Source organism: Momordica charantia (genome assembly GCF_013281855.1).
Source record: "Momordica charantia cultivar OHB3-1 chromosome 6 unlocalized genomic scaffold, Mcharantia_2.0 BLBB01000006.1, whole genome shotgun sequence".
NCBI lineage: Eukaryota > Viridiplantae > Streptophyta > Magnoliopsida > Cucurbitales > Cucurbitaceae > Momordica > Momordica charantia.
Window position 1 is genome coordinate 11,676,259 of NW_028275164.1, and position 21,131 is coordinate 11,697,389.

The window sequence follows — 21,131 nt, forward strand, 5'->3', positions numbered from 1 at the left end:
TTAGTAATATAAATTGCAAATAAAAATAATCAAATTATTTTATTAATAAATTACGAGGCTTTAGGACATAAATCCCAACAGTTGCAGACGTCATCGCTGAGTTTACCATTCCCACGGACTCAAGCTCGTGACTTTTCACTCAACAAGGGATAAACCTCATAGGACCCTTACCTACCGAGAAAGGTCAAACTAAATTCTCAATAGTGGTTGTCGACTACTTCACTAAGTGGGCCAAGGCTGAGCTACTTGCTACCATCATTGAAGCAAAGATTATGAGCTTCGTATAGATTAACATCGTTTGCAAGTTCAACAGACCCCACGCCATCCTATCCAACAATGGGAAGCAATTCAACAACCTAAACTTAACTGATTTTGCATTGAGGCCCTCGTTCTTGAGTTGGAGGTCTTTAACTTTAGACTCCGACCTGTCCAGCTGGTTCTAAGCCGCACACAGCTCGCCCCTTTTGGCACTAATCTCCCTTTGAAGATCTTTTATGTTGGTCTCGAGGCTGGCCAACTTTTTAGTCCCATCCAGCAACTTCGACCTGACGTCTTGCAACTCGACCTTAGCTGGCTTAGTCTCTTGCGAAACCTTAGCATGGGTCGTTGTGTCCTTCTCTGCCCATTTCTCATGACCGAGCAGCTTGGCTACAACCAAAGGCACTGATTTGCACATAAAGGCGTGTGCTTGAGAGGGAAAGAAAGGAATAACATGAAAAAGGGAAAAAGGAAAGAGGAAGAGAGAGAAGAAGAAGAAAGATAAAGGACAGGAGGAGAGAAACGCACTAGAGTACCTCGGCAACATGATCAACGGTAAGGTGGAGAGTCTTGCCAACGATGCCAGTAAGGGACCTGAGAGCACAAAGGCCCATTCGAATCTCACATGCTCAACTCGACGTGTCAGAGCATTCATGCTCCATAACGTGGGATGGATCTTAAAGGGCAGATCGAAGTTCCTGACTTTTTCGATCCTCTTTGGGGCGGTGAGGCCGATAGTGCTCATGGTCACAGAAGGCGTGACCCATTCGGTGTTCTTAGGCACCTTTCCGCCATAACAAGAGCTCTTATGGGACTTATTCTTCTTTGCTGGTGAAGAGGCGTGCATGACTTGAATGGGGGAAGCTTCAATCACTTGCTCGAACCCAGGGGTTTTCAAGACCAGAGACTTTCCGCGAGCCTCGTCGTCATGAATCTCAATGGGCATGGAACTGTTATCCATCTCAGCGGCCCTCATTTTCCTACTAACTAAGAATGCTGGCAGCATATCTACAGAAATGATGACAGCGCCAAATCAAAAATATTCCAAGGAGACCAGACGACATACCTTCTGAGTGGACTAAAGAGCTAGAAGGGGTCGGTGACCTCAAAGGGCTAGGCTCCACAAGCTGGATACAACCCTGATCTCTTCAAGTATGTTCAAATCGTAGTCATATTAGTTTTCATCCACTAGTAGAGCTCGATTATGCTGAGAAGCTCTACAAATCTTAGGAATCCTTCCGAGGTATTCCAACATCAACTCGTCGCTTCGAGGCACGAGCGTAGAGTAAACGTAAAAAAGAAAGAGGTCAGGCTTGATCAGAAAGCAGACCTACCTCCAAGACATTGACTACTTCCTCAAGAAGGCGGGCATTACCTAAGTAGCTGAAGTTGTAGGGCACTTGGCAGCTCAGCTCTCCCTTGTAGTTCTTGGCTAACCAATCACTCTACACACTAATCCAGTTGTCTTTCTAGTGCTTTATAGAGGAGGGGCCCCTAACCATCCTCCCAACACCCTACCTAGCAATTAAGTAGAACCTCCCGACGTTCTTTGAGTAGGTTATTGACGGTGTAGAAGGACAAGAACTGGTCGGGAGTCAAATACTCGGCACCAACAGTGTCCACACCGTGCCCCCACTACAGCATCAAACAACCTAAAAAGGTGTCCTAGCCGTTGGGAGCCAGATGAGCATGAAAAAGGTTCACCTCAACAAGAAACTCTTAGGCAAATGGATGGAGGGGAAGCCGAACCCCAAGTTTGAACATCTTCCCATAAAAAGGCTACGTGCCCTTCTAAAGGGTTTTTATAGTTTCGCCTTTCATTGGGAACTTCATCCTAATTTACGGTGACTTCATACCTATCCCTAATAAAGGCTAAGGTTTTACCTGCAAGCCAGTTGGTATATCATCGTACCGTTCTGAGGGGATCGTCGGGTGACGTAGGCCTGAATCTCCATATTTTGGGTGGCAACGATATTTGAGGGGCCTAGTCTCCACATCCGACAACATGGACCGACTTGTCACCCGATGACTCGGCTAGGGCCAACCTAGTGCTAAAAGAGCTACTATCTAATGACCTATCCCGAGGGGAACCCCCAATGGTGACTTAAAGCCCTACCTCGAGGTATCCCTATCCTACTTAGAACTACCGCTGTGCCTATCCAACATGACTAAGACCTTAGATGAATTTACAAAAGGAGAGTGATCTACTAACCTCGACACGAAAGCAAAAGTGGTCTCCAGAAAGCGTGAAATGAGGGAGGGAGCCCTCGTGTATATATAGGGACCAAGGAAAGATCATTTAATGCTCTTGTTGGGGGCAACAGATCGTCCCACGTTGGGAAAAAAGTCTTGGTCTAACACTCCCGTCAGAGGAAACAACAATACGTGGGTTCGAACACAGGACCTCCTACTCTGATACCATGTTAAGGATGATTAAACCACCACTCAACTTAAAAGCTTAAGCTGATGGGTTGGGTAAATTTAATTCATTTATCGATATCTAACACTACCCATTCCACCCCCTATAATTACACTTTCACTCTACTCGATTAGGTATGAAAAATCTGTCTGAAACTGATATGTCCCGCTCATACCTAGATTTAACTTTGAGTGTTGGAGTGTTCTACCTGTTTTTGCAGGTCGCTCGCCTCCAACTTGCTCCCCACAACTCGCTAGGATCTGGAGCAGGTCGCTTCACAATAGTTGGGTAGATTTTGACAGAGCTGTGATAGATATTTTTGTTTTTCTTATTTTTTTTTTATTTTTTAAAGTTAAGAATGACATTAATTTCACAATTCGCCCCCCAAATGGAAGTTCCTAATATGATTTGTGAGTGTGGTTTGATAACTAGTTTGTTTTCTATGTTTGATTTTTGAAAAAGATGCATGCTTGATAGCTAATTCAATTTTACGTTTTTTGTTTTTTAAAAACGTTTGAATTCTAACTAAGTTAAAAAAATGTAGTTTTAAAAACAAATTTTTATTTTTTAAAGTTTTATTTGCCATCCCATGCTCAACTTTTTTCTTTGATAAATTTTATAAATTTCTTTCTCGATCTAAAACTTTTTCTGCCTAAATTCTCTCTAAAAATTTGGGTCCATTTGATAAATGTTTTTAGTTTTTTATTTTTCTGTTTATAAAAAAAAAATCTTATAGGTTTGATAATTTTTTTTTTGTTTTTAAAAAATAGAAAACCAAACATGTTTGATAATTAACAACATATTGATGTGTTATTTAAAGAATCAGATTGGAGATGCGGGGAAAATATAAAATTTGGAACATAGTAAACTTGGGAGCAAAAGAAATGTTAAAGAATGAAAGAATGGTGACAAAAAATTTTAGACAAGAAATGTTGAAATACATTTGTTAGATAAAATAAATAAATAAAAGAGATAAAAAAATTATAGTGAAAAAAAATTGAACGAGAAAAAGTTTAGATTGGGAAAAGTTTGAAATATAAATTCCTTAGAGAAAAATTGACAATAAAGAGAAATAAAGAAAACTTATAAAATGCAAAATTTTAGAAGGAGAAAAGTTCGAGAAAATATTAAATATTTTGAGAGAAAAAAAATGAGAGTGATGTGTTAGAACAAAAAGAAAGAAATAAAAAAATATATTAAGATAAAAACTATGGATAGAAATAATAGTAAATATTTCGGAGATGAAAATTTTAGGGAAGGAAAGATAGACTTTTACCCTTTGTTTGACATCCACAAATTTAAAGAAATAATTTTAAATTCTATGATTTGAAATTCTTGAAATTATTTTAAATTATTGATCTGGTTTGGAACAACAATGATTTGAAATAAATTAAATTAAATTTATTTGTTTAGATGTTCGCTGAAAATGAAAAGAAAATATAAACTTTACTGACTTGAGATTTTAATATAAATTTATTAATTAGAAATTAAAATATCACAAGTAATTTACTTTGAAATCTCATGGAATCATGCATCCGACTATTTTGATCTCGAATAAAAGCAGGATTTGAATCGATCATTTAAAATTATAATTTGAAATCGGTCTGGATTTTGATCAAAATACAAAACAGAGCATTAGAGGGAGCAAATTAGGTATGAAAAATTTTAAGGTAAAAAAGAACTTTGCTAGAGAGTAATATGTTAAAAGAAAACAAATTAACGTTAGAAAAACAAAATTATATTTTGAAAAATATAAATATGTATGAAAAACTCCTTTTTTTTAAATTTATTTCGAATTTAAAAAATCTTTTTGAAAAATAAAAAATAGAAAATTAAACGATTATCAAACAGCTAGCTTTTCAAAAACCAAAACTTAAAAATTAAAAAATAGAATTTATAACGGTGAAAACGAAATGGTTATAAAACAAATTTATTTTATTTCTCTAAAATTTTGAGTCCCTTAGAAATTTACTATTATTTGTCTGTTCAAAATTTTCATCTAGATCTAACATATCACTCTCATTTCCCTTTCTTTAAAAACATATCACTGTCCCTAGTTTTTCCTCTTTCAAAATTTTGCCTTTTATAATTTCTTTTTTTTTTTTTATAATCTACTTTTATAACTTATATTTTTCTAATCTATTTTTTTTAACACACATATCTCAATTTTTTCTTTATCAAAATTTTTTCTCTTTCAATTTTCTTTCCCTTTTTAATTTTTATTTTTAACAAATATATCTTGATTTTTCTATCTAAAATTTTTTTCTTACTATAATTTAGAGAAATTTTCTTTCTCTAATGTGTTTTTTTTTCTCTCTCTCAACTTTATTACCGTTCTTGAACTTTTATCTCACTAAATTTTCTTTCTCTAAATATTTTTATTTCTAAAATTTTAATTTTTTTTTAATTCTCTAAACTTTTATTTTCATATATCTACGTTAGGGATGACAAAAAATTCTGAGGTAATACATAACTTGGCAATATGTATCAAATTGATAGGATTAAGGTACCTATATACAATTAAATGGTCGTGAGTTCGAATTCCCACTCCTATATGTTGTATTCAATAGCGCTACAGTTAAAGTATTTTGCTCCGCCTCTAGTGGTCGGAAGTTCAACTTTATTGGTTCGATGTCAATTATTAACCAATTTTGGACTATATATATATATATATATATATATATATATATATATTGGAAGAAAAGAGATCAATGTAAGAGTATATAACAAAAAAGGGAAAAATAAACTTTTTGGTCCCTAAGGTTATCTATTTGGTCCCTGTGAAACATAATTTTGTTCAAAATTAACATGTTTCTAATTCCATATGAAACGATTTAGAACAAAAACTGAAAGGGGAAGATTTTAAACAGTCGTACTAACCTCCAGCCATTGTTGTCGAATCTACGGAGACGAAAAGCGGATTTCTAAGCGCTCACTCTCTCCCTTAGATGGTGTTTGAGAATGAATAGAGAGCAAGCTTAGGGACCCAAATTCTTCACGTAATGTTTCTGTCAGGTTCTTAGGCCATCACTAAGAACCATATAGATATAATAGCTTAATGAGCTGATTTAAGTATGGAGTTAAATGAGCCATCAATGGGTTATATGAAAAGGTTATAACTTACACACTTAATGAAATTAAATGGCCAATTTAATTTGCTAAATGAAATATTTACACCCTTGAAGTTTTAAAATAGACATTTTTGGTCCTTGAATGTTTGAAAAATGGTTCTAAATAATCCTAAACTCATTTAACTTTTAGTTGATCGTCACTGGACCATTTGTTGGTTCTCTCCCTCCTCCTTCTCTTCCTCTCCCCTTCTTTTCCTCTCCTTTTCTTTCTTTTCCATCTCCAACCAACATTGTCGCCATCATTGTCGACCGTTTCTATTCTTATCCACCACTCGATATCAACATCTCCGTATCGTGACTGTAGCCATACGTGGCCATCACAGCGGCGAAAGGAGAGAGAGCTCCCTCTTTCCCTCATTTCAAATCTCAATGGCGCGGTGATGGCGACAACGATGGTGGGCAAGGATAAAAGCGATCAGGAGTGGTGTGACATGACCCGTCCCAAAAGACCTACTAGTCCTCGAACGAGTCGCGCTAACCACAGACCTCGACTAACTATGAAGTCCATGGTCAACTTCTTCTTAACTTCGACCTGTAATTTGACTAACAAACTCTGAATGGATGCATAATAAAATAATAATCTTTAGAGAACAACCTTTCTTACATCCACTCTAAACATTCTTTTCTATCAAACGAATGTAGAGAAAGCTTCTTACAAACAACCTAACGTGAATCCAGAATGTCATGCAACTCTTGAACTATTATAGGTGGCAGAAACTGATCTACTTTCTCCTTGAAACTCATAGACTCAGAAAGTTAAATACAATCTACGAGAAAACAAAAGATAAACAGTGAGCTAGGAAGTTCAGTGAGTGGTAAGTTAATAAGAAAATATTTTCATAAAACTTATTTCTTAAACAATTGGAAATCAAGCTATTTAAAACATTATAAAATTGGAGTAATATAATAAACTTCATAAAAACTCAGTGTACTTACTCATAAAAAACTTGTAACATTCATTCTGAACAAACCAACAAACAATGCTTTCAAGTCTAGGATTTGGACTAGGATTTTGAATTCGGATTTGGCCCTAATCGCCCTGGCATTCCCCTACGTCCCCTACGACCTAGTTACGCCAACTTCTCGACCTATTCTAAAAACACATTCTAAAACATGTAAAACAGTCTTCTTTCAAACATAATACAGCTAGATAATACTGAACACCACACATGTATCCATATTCTATTCTGGTCTACTAGCATAGAGTAATCTCAATGCACAGTAGAATAATTCTCTCAACGCGTGGAGTAAAATAGTTCCAAAGACCTTCTATTTCTGGGTATACTATAGAAACACATTCATATAGCATATAAGTTAATCACCTAGATACAATAATATGGTGGTTTGAAAACTATACTCATTCTCATAAATTATTCTAAAAAAATTCTTTCTAAGAACTTTTCTAACTTTCTCAAATCAATTCTCAAATATTTATTTGTAAATACATTTCATGAAATTCTAAAATCATTTTCTGAAATCTCTTTCCAAATAACTTTCATAAGCTTTAAACATTTCATTAAGATCGTAAAAGCAGTCTTAAATTCTAAAAAACGTTTCTAAATTATCAAACAAACATTTTTATTTCATTCTTAGCATAAATGCTAAGGACATACATAATATATATAATTTTTCGAAATTCTTTATTAATAGATACTAGAAAACGTATAATAAAGTAACCACTCACGAATTCTTTAAACGGGGTCATCCTCTGCTCCAATTTTTCTGCCTTACCTCAAATATCAATCCAATACCACATTAATTCTAACTTAATTCAAAATCTAAATTCTAACATATTATTATTTCCAACCTAAATCACATTATTTTCAAATTACCCCATAAATCCAATTTTACAACTCATTCTCTCTTTTTATTAAAAACTCACTACTTCTGCCAAAATGAGCGTAGCTCAGCAGTAATTGACATATACCTCTAATTAAGAGGTTGTGAGTTCGAATCTCCTACCCAACATGTTGTATAAAAAAAAAAAACTCTTCAATTTCTCTTTCTCAATTCACCACGTGCTTTAAAAAAACGACTCATTATTATAAATTATTCACAAAGTCGATTGGATGGTTCTTTTCTCTCTGTTTTGGGATATTTTTCCACCCAACAAAATTGAAAATGACATACAGTTGAGAAAATTAATAATTCTGACATTTAAAAATGGAAAGCAAAAATTATTATTGACACCTACAATATCTATCCTTATCGTTATGGTTTTTATCATTTTATTTCCTAAAAATAATAGAAATTTCAACATTATAAATAGGTTGAAACCTGAGGGAAGGATACACAACAAATATTTGCGTATTAGTTTCTATAGAGAGTAAGATTTAGACATTTTACATTTTTTGTTTTAATATTTCTATTTCTCATACATTTCATAACGTTTCAATCACTTGTTTTTCTTTATGTTTTCTTTTTGGTTTTTTTTTTAAATAATTAATCCTCCAAATTATTATTTATAAATTTTAAGAATCAAAATTTCCCTTTTTATTTTGTTTCATGATTCTAGTTATTCTTATTATTTTCTAGCTCATTAAAAATTTGAATTTTATTTTCTAAAGAATAGTTTCCTGGAGAAACTATATTTTCTTTTCGTCTATTTTTTTTTCGAGACATTGAAAATAAATGTTACCAAATAGAATTATATTATTTTAGTTAGAAAGAGATAACACAGCAAATTAAAAGTGTTACCTGTAGACATTTTTCTTCATTTTCCTAAATATATAATAATGAAAGTGGGTAACAAGATATATATTTTTTTCTTTCTTTAACTAATTTCAGAGAAATTTGGAGATGGCGATGAATGTGTTTGGCACTCCAGTCACAAATGCAACTCTAGAAGCCATGCCAGAATATGAAGGAAAAGAAATAACACGTATGGATAGGGCACATGTGGCACTTAATAAGATGCATACTGAAGATAAAGATAAAAATGCTCGAGAATACGTACATAATTTGAAAGAAGAATGGGGAACTGGAGTCTCTACTCTTTGCTTACTTTACAATGCTACTGGTGATACGATAACATTTGTCCTTGAACACAATTGGCATGGTCATGTTGGACCTGCTCCTTACCCAATTCAGATTGCAAATGGTCAATGGGGTGCTTTCCTTCATGTCAAAACTTCTGGAGCTGCTACCGGCTCTTCTGCTGCTATTGTATATCGTGGTAAAAATAATAATGATGTCGGTTGTGATTGGATGGCAGCTTGGTCCAATCCATGGAACCCAGCATCTTCGAGCAATACGGTTAGCAATTTTTTGCTCTTTTCTTTGAAGCCATTCTTTTTTCTAACCTATGTTTTATAAGAGTTTCAACTATAAAATATTTTCAATAATGGTTCGTGTTTAAATTTCATTGAGCTTTTGGTTTTATTCAACATAGGTCTATGACTTTTAACACATCTATTTTAGTCTTCGAATTTTATTAATTTCTCCAAAATCTAGATAACGATAAAATAACAATAAAATAAAGTATTTCCGAGATATAAATAATTCAATTTTAAATTGGGAAAAAACATATTTAATTATTTTTCTAATAAATTGCTTGTTTGCTAAACTATCTAATATATATATATATATATATATATATATATATATTTTCTTGTGAGAAAAGAATGTGAAGTTATCAATTTAAATTTATATAACTTTTTACGGTTTGACATAGACTTTTGGAATAATATATAAAAACTACTTCTAGTTTTAGCTAATCAAAAGTACTTTTCTGTTTTATTACCTTACTAAAATACTTTTAATAATTATAAAAATACAACTTTTTTCCCCTCCAAAAATGACTTATAAAAAAGTAGATTTAGTTGGACGTACCACTCTAGGAAAAGTTAACCTCACTCTTGATAACAAATAAATTAATCTAATATAAAATCCTTTAATTTTGCCTTAATTATTTTGTAAAAATTTCAAATTCTATATATTTTTTACATATTTTGTGCATTATGCCTATTTAAATTTTGTATTTTTAAATTATTTATATATCCCAATACTTTCAAAATTATGCTTACCATTCATCTCTAATATATATCATTAAAAATAGTAGACACAATGAAGTGACATTGATATGTCAGCTACTGATTTTTTTTTTTCACTGAAAAAAATTTTTGTACAACTAATTTTTGTTGCAATTTTCGTCCTAATGAAATTTGTTATTCATTTCTATTCCTTCCAATTATTTGCCAAATCAACTAAAATATATATCTAACTCCTTTCAAACTTCAAAAATCATATATTTTTATCATAGCTCAATGAATACGACATTAAAGGCTCCGTATAACATTTTCATTTCTAGTTTTTTGTTTCTCATTTTCAATCTTTGGATTGTTAATTAAGAAACATTTACAAAATTTTGTAGAACTTTTGGAAATAACTAAATCAAGTATTTTTGTTTCTTGTTCCGATTAAAATTTTTTCAAAACATAAGTGGAAATATTATTTTACTAATCTTGACTTTTAAATGTATAAAAAAATTTAAAAATGAAGAAAACTTAAAAATATTTAATATTTAAATTTTAAAAAATTAATTTTCATATCTAAATTTTCATTTTTAACTTTAATTTAATAGGATGTGAAACAAAAAATGGTTACCATTATATTTATGTTTATTTCAAAAAAAAACCAACAATAAGCAAGTAACAGTTACCCAACACAGTTATATTTTTATTTATTAAAAAAAGAGGAAACGAGAAACAAGAAATAAGAAACGAGAAACGAGAAATGGAAGTAGAAACGTTACCCAACGAGTCTTAAATTATCTTTATTAAGATCGAGGATTCTATCTCCCGCCTTACAATTTTATGTAACTAAAACAACAAAACACTAGAATGGCAGGTCTACATTTAGTTTACCGTTTTAACTTAAGAAAATAAAGAAAAAGATAATTCTATATTTTTTTTATTATTCACCTATTATATGTGGTGGTAGGCATATACTGAGATTCGTGACGAAGGACATTATGAGAAGGAAGACAATTGGAACTACATCTCTGACTTACTATACGATTCGGGTATCACTAAAACAGACATTTGGAATGGATGCAAATCGAGTGTGATCACAGGAAATGGCACTAGTCCTGAGTATGAGGCAACATTCACCCTAGATGGGGCTGAGACTAAGCTCCTCGATGCTTGATACGCGACTTTTTAATAATTGCTCTAAGCAATATATAACTTATGTACTACTAAATCCAAGTATCTTTAAATAACAGCTTCTATCTTGAAAGTTTGTGGAGTTCAACAATGGTCTCTAGTATCTCACTTTTACCTGCACAGAGGAAAATATATATTTATTTTATATTTTATTAATTTATCACGTTTTAATATTTCAATTTAATTATAATTTAACATTTTGTGAAAAATTGAAGATATTAAAAAGTGCAATTTTAGAGGATAATGCAGACTAAAAATTGGGGAGAGTTAACGGATAAAATATAGATCAATTATTATGGCAGGACACTTCAAATTGAGAACTATGAATTTTTAAGATATTTTGTACAGAAATATATAGTCAAATTAAAAAATATTACATAATCCTAAATTGATTAGCAACATTTTTATTTAATTTATTTTCTTTTAAATATGATTTCCCAATTAGTTAAGAATTTCTTATTATAGATAATTATGGTTTGTGGATAAAATTAATCTCTATAAATAGAGGAGCCCATCCCAATTCCAACAAAAGTATTTATTATCCTAGAAGATTCTCTCTCTAGCATGATTGGCTAGACTTTCATTCATCCAATTCAATGGTGATTCAAGTCCGATTGTGAGTTTGAGAGGCTCGAATTACATAAGGATTTCTTCTTTTTCAAGTATTATTTTTTTATTGTTCTTATTGTTTGTGAACAATTTATATTAATTAAATTGATGCCTTAATTCATATGAATTGTTCTATTACTACCCATGAGTTTATGATTCGTAATTGTCATGAATGATTGAAATAAGTAGTAAGAAGTTGACTTATCTGTGTATTTATGACTTTTCTATATTATATAGCTTGCATAACAGCTCTACGAAAACAAAGGGACAAAATTAATTAACTTCCAGCTATCTCAAATTAATTGATTTTGGTTTAGTCATTCTAATTGTCTTTAATGTTATTATTTGATTAATATTAAATGCTATTGTGCCAGTTGATTAATTAATAAGATTTGATTTTGATACTTGGTCTAAATTAATTAAATTATGAGAATTGAAATTTATTACGGTTGTTTCGAGTAAGTAAACTAAGTTATTGAATTAAGAAATCAACTTTGTGTAAAGCTTGTGATCAAGATTACAATTAGATCAAAATCACACCTTTGGATTGGAAGTTTGATAAGATTGACTTTCGTTTCAATTTTAGTTTTTTTTTATTTCAAAATTAAAATTCATAATCCCCATATTCTATTGAAACATTGAGAAATTAATTTCGTCGGTTTCTTTGGGATTTGACCTGGTCTCATACTTTTACAAGTTAGATTTAGTAAAATAGTAATTATTTTGGAAGGTCTCGACAACCCTTATCAAAATTGGCACCGTTGTTGGGGAATCATTATTATTTTATAATTGTTCAATTTAACTGTTTAGAACTCGTTTTTCTCAAAATATAGATCGTGAAATTAAAAAGACATTGCACCAATTAAGAAGGGAGAGAAGACGACGTTTGGAATTCAACAAAGAGATGGTGAACATAAAAAAACTTGCAGCATTGATTTGAATTATCAAAGTCTTTGTATAACTTTTCTTAATATTGAAAATAATTTTGAATTAAAATTTTGGTTAATAAGCTTCTTATTTTTTCGTGGATGTCCAGGTCAAGATCCTCATAAATATTTGAAAGAAGTTCATATTGTATGTAAAGAGAATGTACGAACTTTTGGCCAAAAACACAGCCTTGTTGCTGTGAAAGGGTAAAGATAAATTATTTGTGAAGTTTTGACATTCCCCTTTAAATACAACACATAGAGAGCAACATAAAGAAAAGGAATGAAACCATTTGGATAGCTGAATAATGCAAGTAAGCTTATAAAAAATGCCAACAAGGAAATGAATTAAAGATGGGCTAAATACACAAAAACGGGGAGAAGAAAATTAAACTACAATCGTGGACAATATTCGTTTGAGGTAAGAAATCAATCTCATTGAGGGATAGATGGTGCAGGTATGCATGCCTTTATTTAAGGAGAAAATGAGCTGTCTTGTCAAACTTGATTTGTAGGCCATTGGCGTTTGGGTGAGGCTATCCTTTGGCAATGTGAGATAACTTGGTTGACCATGTTTATCATACTATTTTGCTGAAGTTGTTGGTTGATTGGATCTATGATGTTCCTTTACATTCGTTCTCAAAATTGAGGTAGGGAGAGCTCGGACGCCAAGTTTGCGACCAAATTTATGGAACATGGCTTTGGGAAGTGGTCTGGTGAGAAAATCAACAAGTTGTTCATGAGATGACATGTAATGTGTGATCAATGAACCAAGGGCGACCTTTTGTCTAACAAAATGATAATCTAGTTTGATGTTCGTTATGGCATGAAAGATCAGGTTGATGAACATCTGAAGTGCACTCATACTGTCACTAAAGAGCTCATGAGGCTTGTGAAGTGGAATGCCTATATCTCTGAAAAGGAAGGTTATAGGTAAGTTCAACTGTGACATTGACCATAGCTTGATATTTAGCCTCAGAGCTTGATCGTGAAATTTTTTTGTTGCTTCTTTGAGGACCATGAGATTAAAATTAAAGTGGCTTTGTACAAGAAGTAATATTTGAGACTTCAACAATAAATAATTGGCTGCACTAAAATTTATTGAGATTAAACTTGAACATTGATCGAAAGACTAAATTGTAAGAGATGTTTCATTCTTAGCCATTGTGGATGGATTGTTGTTGTTTTTCCTTAAGATTTTAAGACTCTCTACGTGTATGTTCTAACCATAAAAAGAATGAAAAAACTTTTGGTAAAAAACACAACCTTGTTGCTAGGAAAGGGTAAAGATAAATTATATGTGAAGTTCTTACATTCCCCTTTAAATACAACACGTAGAGATCATAATAAAGAAAAGGAATAAAATCATTTTGATAGCTGAATAAGGCAAGTAAGCTTATTAAAAATTGCAAAGAAGGAAATTAATTAAAGAAGGGCTAAATAAAAAGAAAAAAAAAGAAGGGAAGAAGAAGATCAAACTACAATCGTGGATAATATTCATTTGAGGTAAGAAATCAATCTGATTGAGGGACAGATAGGTGCACATTTGTAGGCCTTGATTTAAGGAGAAAATGAATTGTCTTGTCAAGCTTGATTCGTAGCCGTTGGAGTTTGGGTGAGGCTATCCTTTGCTGATGTGGGATGACTAATGTTTATCATATTGTGTTGCTGATGTTGTTGGTTGATTGGATTTGTGTTGATATAGTTGATAGCTTCCTTTACAGTATGCTCTAGAATAAAACCACATGGAATGACTCAGGAGCAAATAAATCTTATAGCTTTTCCCTCTTTGATCAAGCAAAAGCTTGCCTCTATTATCTACTTTTTGGATCAATCACAACATGGAACAAGATGAAAAGACTATTCCTAGATAAATTATTTTCCTGCATGATAAGTCTTGAATTTTAGGAAAAAGTGTTTACAAATTGTGCATGTTTAGTGTCTTCTGAAATTAAATACATATGTTTCATGCATTGAATCCAGTATAAATGAGACTATTTCTTAGGAAAGACTTCTACACTTAGTTTTGGATAAATAGATGGAATTATGAGGAAATATATATGTTTTATAGGGAAAAAGGAAGGAAAAAGCAGCAATGCACCTGCTGCAGATGACACAGAGGCTATCTTAAAGCTAGCAGCGATGCATCTGGCGCATCGCCAACACTCAAGAAACTTCAGCAATGCGTCTGGCGCATTCTCCACCTACAAATAAGGGCTTTTGTTGATCGGGTAGTTGGAAGAAATCTCAACCCATCCCTTGATCCGTGCAACCAAATGCTGTTAAAGCCCCATTGTAGCTCATCCACTCAAATACCCAAGATTTTCTCCACCAACTTGCAAGGTTTAGCTTATAAATACCAAGTTTCATCAAGCTTCAAAGGGGAGCTCACTTGACATTTAAAATTCCAGCTTGTTTCCTCTCTAGAATTTACGTTTTTATAGTTTGTTTTGTCTTTAATTTTGCTCAACATTCCTTGAATTATTTTTATTGCAATTCCTTTTTGTTGTTATCATTTTCTTTAGATTTTGGTTCTCGATTTTAATTTAGCTATTGTAATTACTTCTTAAATTTAATATGATATTTTATTTCAATCCACTTCTTATTATTTCTATTTTTCATGTTTTTATGAGTAGCTAATTTGCTTTTCCAACCCTCCTACGAATGACTTAGTTCCCATCATTTTAATTACATCTATCAGATAGCACGACGTTTACGCTCAAATTGGTTATCTTGATTGAGTTAGTTAATCTAGTTGATTTTACTTCTTGGCCACTTGTTTAAATTACAACAGTTGAGTTTAATTCTGAAAAGGTTAGAGTCAACGGAGTTCATCAAGATAAAATGGGAAGTTACTTAGACATAAGAACTTAAACAAGATCCTAGTTATAGGCTCTCTTACCCATTAAACGTAAGTTGGAGTTTTAATTACTTAGGATTATTCTAGTATTTTACAGACATGTTTAAATACTAGTCTAATCTTCTAAACAAACCAAAAGCGGTATGAAATAGGAGTTGAACCAGTTTGCAATTAGAGAGTAAATTTAGTGTGAGATTCTGATAGGTGTAATTCATTTCTTTTTGAACTAGTCAGTAGTATGAGGGTTGGTTTCAATATTCTATTTTATTAAATTATAAAACGTGCATTTCAACCAACCAATTTTTATTCCCAAACTCGATTGCACATTCAAGCAGTTTACAAAATCAATTTTAAAAGAAAACTAGTCGATGTAGAGATGAACTTGGAATATTTCCATATTATTACTTGTGACAGTGTGCACTTGCACTCGTCCCTGTAGCTATTAAGCAGAGGCGCAACACTACATCACAAGTTACAAATATTAGAAAGGAAATTTTATTGAATCACACAGATCAATAGGGAGACATTGTTCGAGTACTATGAATGATTTAAGAAATTATGCGATAGTTTGCCCCACCATCAAATTCATGATCAACCCCTCATCCAATATTTTATGAAGGATTATTACCAATGGATAGGATTATGATCGATGCAGCCAGTGAAGGAGCATTGGTAAACTAGACATCCAAAGAAAGCCAAGTAACTAATTTAAAATATGGCTGAAAACTCCCAACAAATTTGATTTAGAACAGCAAAAGGTGTTATACAAGTCAATGAGGTAAGTGAACTTAAAGATCAAATTTCTAAGTTGACTACCTTAGTTCATCTAATAGCTGTAGGGCAATTTTAGACAAAAAAAGGTGAATGAAATGTACTCATTGTAAGAACATTGTTAGTGTTAGCCTTTTATTATAGAAATATGTGTCGGTAGGCCTGTTTGACCACAATTTTGAACCATTTCGCATCATTATTTGCCAAAAAGAATTACATTTTCATAAGTAGAACATGCATAGAACATTTCTGGATAAAATTACAATATATGGTACTTTTGGAAAAAAGGGAGAAAAACATGGTCAAAGTTCGAAGAAAATAACAGTTTTATGGTTTTGCACGAAATTGCGCCTGACGCAATTTTAGAGCTTTTTTCCCAACTTTGCCAAAACGTGCATTTTGATTAATGAAGGGTAAGGAGGACATTTCCTATGTATTTGAATCAAGCTACAATGGTGAGTCCAAGTCAAATAGAGGTTGTTAGGTGAATCTCAACCCATTTCCATCTAAAAAGATGAGGAGTTCAACCAACTCAAGGGCCTATAAAAGGGAGGCTCTCTTTCAGCTTCAAATCATCCTTTCCAAGCTCGTTTTCTACTTCATTTACTTTCACCTTCGTTGTAGAACTCATTTATAAGCTTTAGATTTATATTTTAGTTATTATTTCCTTATAGTTTCATACTTTTGCTTATTGTATTGCTTTTAATTCAAGTTATACCTTTTGTTCTTCATTTATTCAGTTCTTCTTTAGTTCTTTAGCGAGTTTACACTCCCCTCACGCTCGAAAGAGAAGAGGGTCAAGTTAGAACTTCTTGTACGGCTTACTTATTCGTTTTAATTCAATGAAAAATAATTCCTCTATGTTTTCATGCATTTCATTTCCTTTAATCATGTTCTAAATTAGTTATAAACCTCTTTGTGGAATGCCTTAGTCAAAATGATTTGATTTTCAATACTCTCGGGATTTTGTCTAGATTTGCGCTTGGCACTTTTTTAGGTTCGTTTCTAAAAACTTCTCTTCATGTATTTTTTCTATTTGACTAGTGGAAACTTGATTTATACACTAAAGCCCAACCCTGAGAAGGGTGAGTTAGGTAAAATATTAGGAAACCAATATGGGATGTGACTTAGACATAAGCGCATAAAACATGGTCCTAAACATAAGCCCTATGACCCATAATGCAAATTAGTTGATAAATATTCTCTAGGATAGTAATTATACCTAGACATATGATTGTAGGTTACCCTAGCCTCTGCAATAACCAAAAAGCGATAGTGAAAGAGTAGAACTCAAATTTCCAAGAATGACCAGAATTGCGCCAAGCACAATTTCCCAATAAAGTGTGTTTTCCATGTTTTGCATAAAAACAAAGGTAGGAAGCAATAAGGTTAAGTTTTATTAAATTGCTTGATAGTTAAAACTTCAAACAACAACATTTCATCATTATTTTCTCCATAAACCACAAATGCATATTGAAACCATTCACTTCTTAAAAACTGTTTTGAAAGCAACAAGTTCCTAATGATTCGACCTTGGATTACTCCCAAGCATTACTTGTGATCTTGTGCATTTCCACGAGTGTCTAATATTTTTAAAGGTAGAGAAAGTCCCAACAAGTTTTTGCGCCATTGTCGGGGACTTAATTTTCAAAATCATATTTCTTTTAAGTGAATTGTTTCATGTGTGATTGTTGCATACCTCTGTCATTGGACTTAATTGTTATATCTAACCTTTAAGGGAGTTGTGTATGAGCACAGGGTCTGGTTGGTTGATCTTTGATCCAGAGATTAAAAGAACCCTTAAAAGGATAAGGCGTAAACAGAGGTTGAGAAAAAAAGAGAAAGAAATTGAAGAAGTAGAAGTTGAAGAAGAGACCATCGAGATGAATCGAAATCTGTAAGATCCTCCACCTCCACAAGATCCACCTGTGAACGGAGATACATCAGGTGAAGGAGCAGCAAACTGAGTAGCACGAGAATTTCCTAATCTGATCCTTCTAGCAGATAACCAAGATGTAGTTATGCGGAACTATGTTACTCATGTGTTCCACAACTTAAATTCAGGGATAAGTAATCCTTTACCCCAAGCCGCACAATTCAAGCTTAAACCAGTCATGTTCCAAATGTTGCAGACGATGGGCCGGTTCAGAGGATTGACTAACGAAGATCCTTACTCCCATATCATATCTTTTATTGAAATAACTAATGCATTTCAACTTCCTGGTGTCTCTGAAGATGCACTAAGACTACAAATGTTTCTTTTTTCTCTCAGGGACGGTGCAAGGACTTGGCTAAACACGCTAGAACTAAGTTCTATCACCACGTGGGCGGAACTGATGGAGAAATTTTTGGCAAAGTACCATACGTTGACCAGAAACGCAGACCTTCGAGAAGACATTATGTCGTTTCGACAACAGTAGAACGAAGCAATTTAAGAAGCTTGGGAGCGTTTCAAAGAGTTACTTAGAATATGGCCATGGATTGTCTGCATGTGTGCAGATAGAACCACTTGTATGAGAATTGTCCAGCTAATCGAGTGTATTATGGTGATAACCACTTGTATGAGAACCTTCAGATATATCTTGTGTTTATTATGGTGATAACCACTTGTATGAGAACTGTCCAGCTAATCCAGTGTCTGTTTTCTATGTAGGTCAAGGTTTCCAACGTAACTTCAATCCGTATTCAAATACCTACAACCCTGCATGGAGGCACCATCCAAATTTCTCGTAGAGTAACCAAGGAAGAGTAAGTAGCAGTTTGCAAGCATCCGCTCAACAATTCAAACAAAACTACACTCCTCCTTGTTTTCCTACGCAACCCGTGTTGCCGCCACAACAATACAATCAACAAAGAGCTCAAAATAACACTCAGCAAAGTGGTAACAATGCAAGTTTGGAGGCCATGATGAAAGAATACATGACAAGGAACGATGCTGCGATGAGAAGCTTGGAGATGCAAGTAAGGTAGATAGAGAATGACCTAAAATCTAGACCACAAGGTACACTACCAGGACACACAGAGAATCCGAAGCAAGATCGTGAAGGTAAGGAGCAGTGCAAGGCAGTCATCACAAGAAGCAGACTAAGTTATGGTGGACCCTCACTTCCAGATGGAGGAATCGATATGGCTATACCTGTTCTTGCATCCATCTCCATTTCACAACCAGAAGAGAAAGCAGAACCCATAAGTTCAAAAGAGAAAGGTAAAAAGGTAGACAAAGGTAAGCAAGTAGTGCCTTGCAGTACTCCACAGGTAGGTGACGTTATGATTCATCCACCTTTCGCCCAAAGATTAGTTAAGAAAAATAAGGATAGTCATTTTAAGAAGTTCTTTGAAATTCTAAAACAGTTGCATATAAATACACCTCTCATAGATGCCTTAGAGCAAATGCCTAACTACACTAAGTTTTTGAAAGATATTATTTCTAGGCGTAAAAAGTTAGGAGAACATGAGACGGTATCCCTAAGAAAATACAATAGTGATTCTCTAAGGAATCCATTGTCTGTTAAATGTAAGGACCCAGGTAGTTTTAGTATCCCTTGCTCGATAGGTGGTAAGAATCTAAGAAGAGCATTATGTGACTTACGAGAAAGCATTAATCTTATGCCTCTTTCTGTCTTTAAAGTGCTAGATATAAGAGAAGCTCATCCCACTACTGTGACTTTACAACTAGTCGATAGGTCCATAAAGAAACTGGAAGGGAAAATAGAAGATGTGCTTGTTAAGGTTGATAAGTTTATTTTTCCCACCGATTTCATAATTTTGGATTGTGAAGTAGATCTTGAGGTGCCGATAATTCTTGGGAGGCTGTTTTTAGCAACTCGGAACACAGTATTCAACGTTTGGAAAGGAGAGATCACTATGAAGGTCAATGATGAGCAAGTCACCTTTAAGGTCCTTGATGCGATGCGACTCCCGGATGAAGTCGAGGAGTGCTATGCAATAGGGGCAACTTTGGAGGAACTGCAGCAAATTATCGCGGAAGACTTAGAAGTATATTTGGATGCCGCAGAAGAAAAAGCAAAAATTACGCCTGGCGCAATTTTGACACAAATAAAGCATTTTGAGTTTCTGTAGCCAACGGTAGCTGATCTGAAAGCCTTGCAACCTTCCATCATTGAACCTCCAGAACTAGAGAAGAAACCCCTATCCTCTCATTTCAAATATGCATATTTAGGTTTCAACGATACTTTACCGGTTATCATTTCTTTGTATTTGTCTAATGAACATGAATCTTTGCTTTTGCAGGTTTTGTTTAAGTACAAGAGTTCTATTGGATGGACCATAGCGGACATAAGAGGAATGAGCCCTACTTTTTGCATGCATAAAATTATCCTAGAAGGAGCCACCAATTCTATGGAGAGCCAAAAGAGGCTCAACCATAAAATGAAAAAGGTGCTGATCAAGAAGGAAATAATAAAATGGTTAGACGTCGGGGTGATCTACCCCATTTCAGACAGCAGCTGGGTTAGCCCGGTTCAATGCGTTCCCAAGAAGGATGGTATGACGGTGATAACCAACAAAGACAACGAGTTAATTCCGACAAGGATGGTAACTGGTTGGAGAGTGTGCATGGACTACCATCGCCTAAACAAGGTAACTCGAAAAGACTATTTTCCATTACCCTTTATTGACCAAATGCTTGATCGTCTTGCAGGGAAGGAGTGCTATTGCTTCCTTGACGGGTATCATGGTTACAACCAGATTACAATAGCTCCGAAGGACCAAGAAAAAACTACGTTCACGTGTCCCTCTGGGACATTTGCGTTCCAGAGGATGCCGTTCAATCTTTCTAACATCTTCTACAGATGCATGACCGCTATTTTTTCTGACATGGTAGAAAGCACAATAGAGATATTTATGGATGACTTTTCTATTTTTGGTGAGTCGTTTGATGTTTGTTTAGAGAATTTAGAGAATGTTTTAAAAAGGTGTGAAGAGATCAATCTTGTGCTTAATTTGGAAAAGTGTCATTTTATGGTACGTGAA

The 21,131-nt window shown here is 33.6% G+C and overlaps 1 protein-coding gene across 1 annotated transcript; it reads left to right on the top strand.

The window, feature by feature from the left end:
• The first annotated feature begins 8,063 nt into the window (after nt 1-8,063).
• On the top strand, nt 8,064-11,046 carry LOC111023879 (23 kDa jasmonate-induced protein). Its single transcript, XM_022301376.2, has 3 exons — nt 8,064-8,134; nt 8,596-9,063; nt 10,750-11,046. The coding sequence occupies exons 2-3, from the start codon at nt 8,608-8,610 to the stop codon at nt 10,954-10,956; spliced, it is 663 nt and encodes a 220-aa protein (XP_022157068.1). The 5' UTR covers nt 8,064-8,134; nt 8,596-8,607; the 3' UTR covers nt 10,957-11,046.
• Nucleotides 11,047-21,131: the final 10,085 nt, after the last annotated feature.

What these genes read in the sequence shown, in the direction of transcription:
- LOC111023879 (XM_022301376.2), top strand. Translation starts at nt 8,608, where the DNA reads ATGGCGATGAATGTGTTTGGCACTCCAGTCACAAATGCAACTCTAGAA. An exon ending in CAGCATCTTCGAGCAATACG is followed by an intron (nt 9,064 to 10,749) that starts GTTAGCAATTTT and finishes ATGTGGTGGTAG; the next exon opens with GCATATACTGAGATTCGTGA.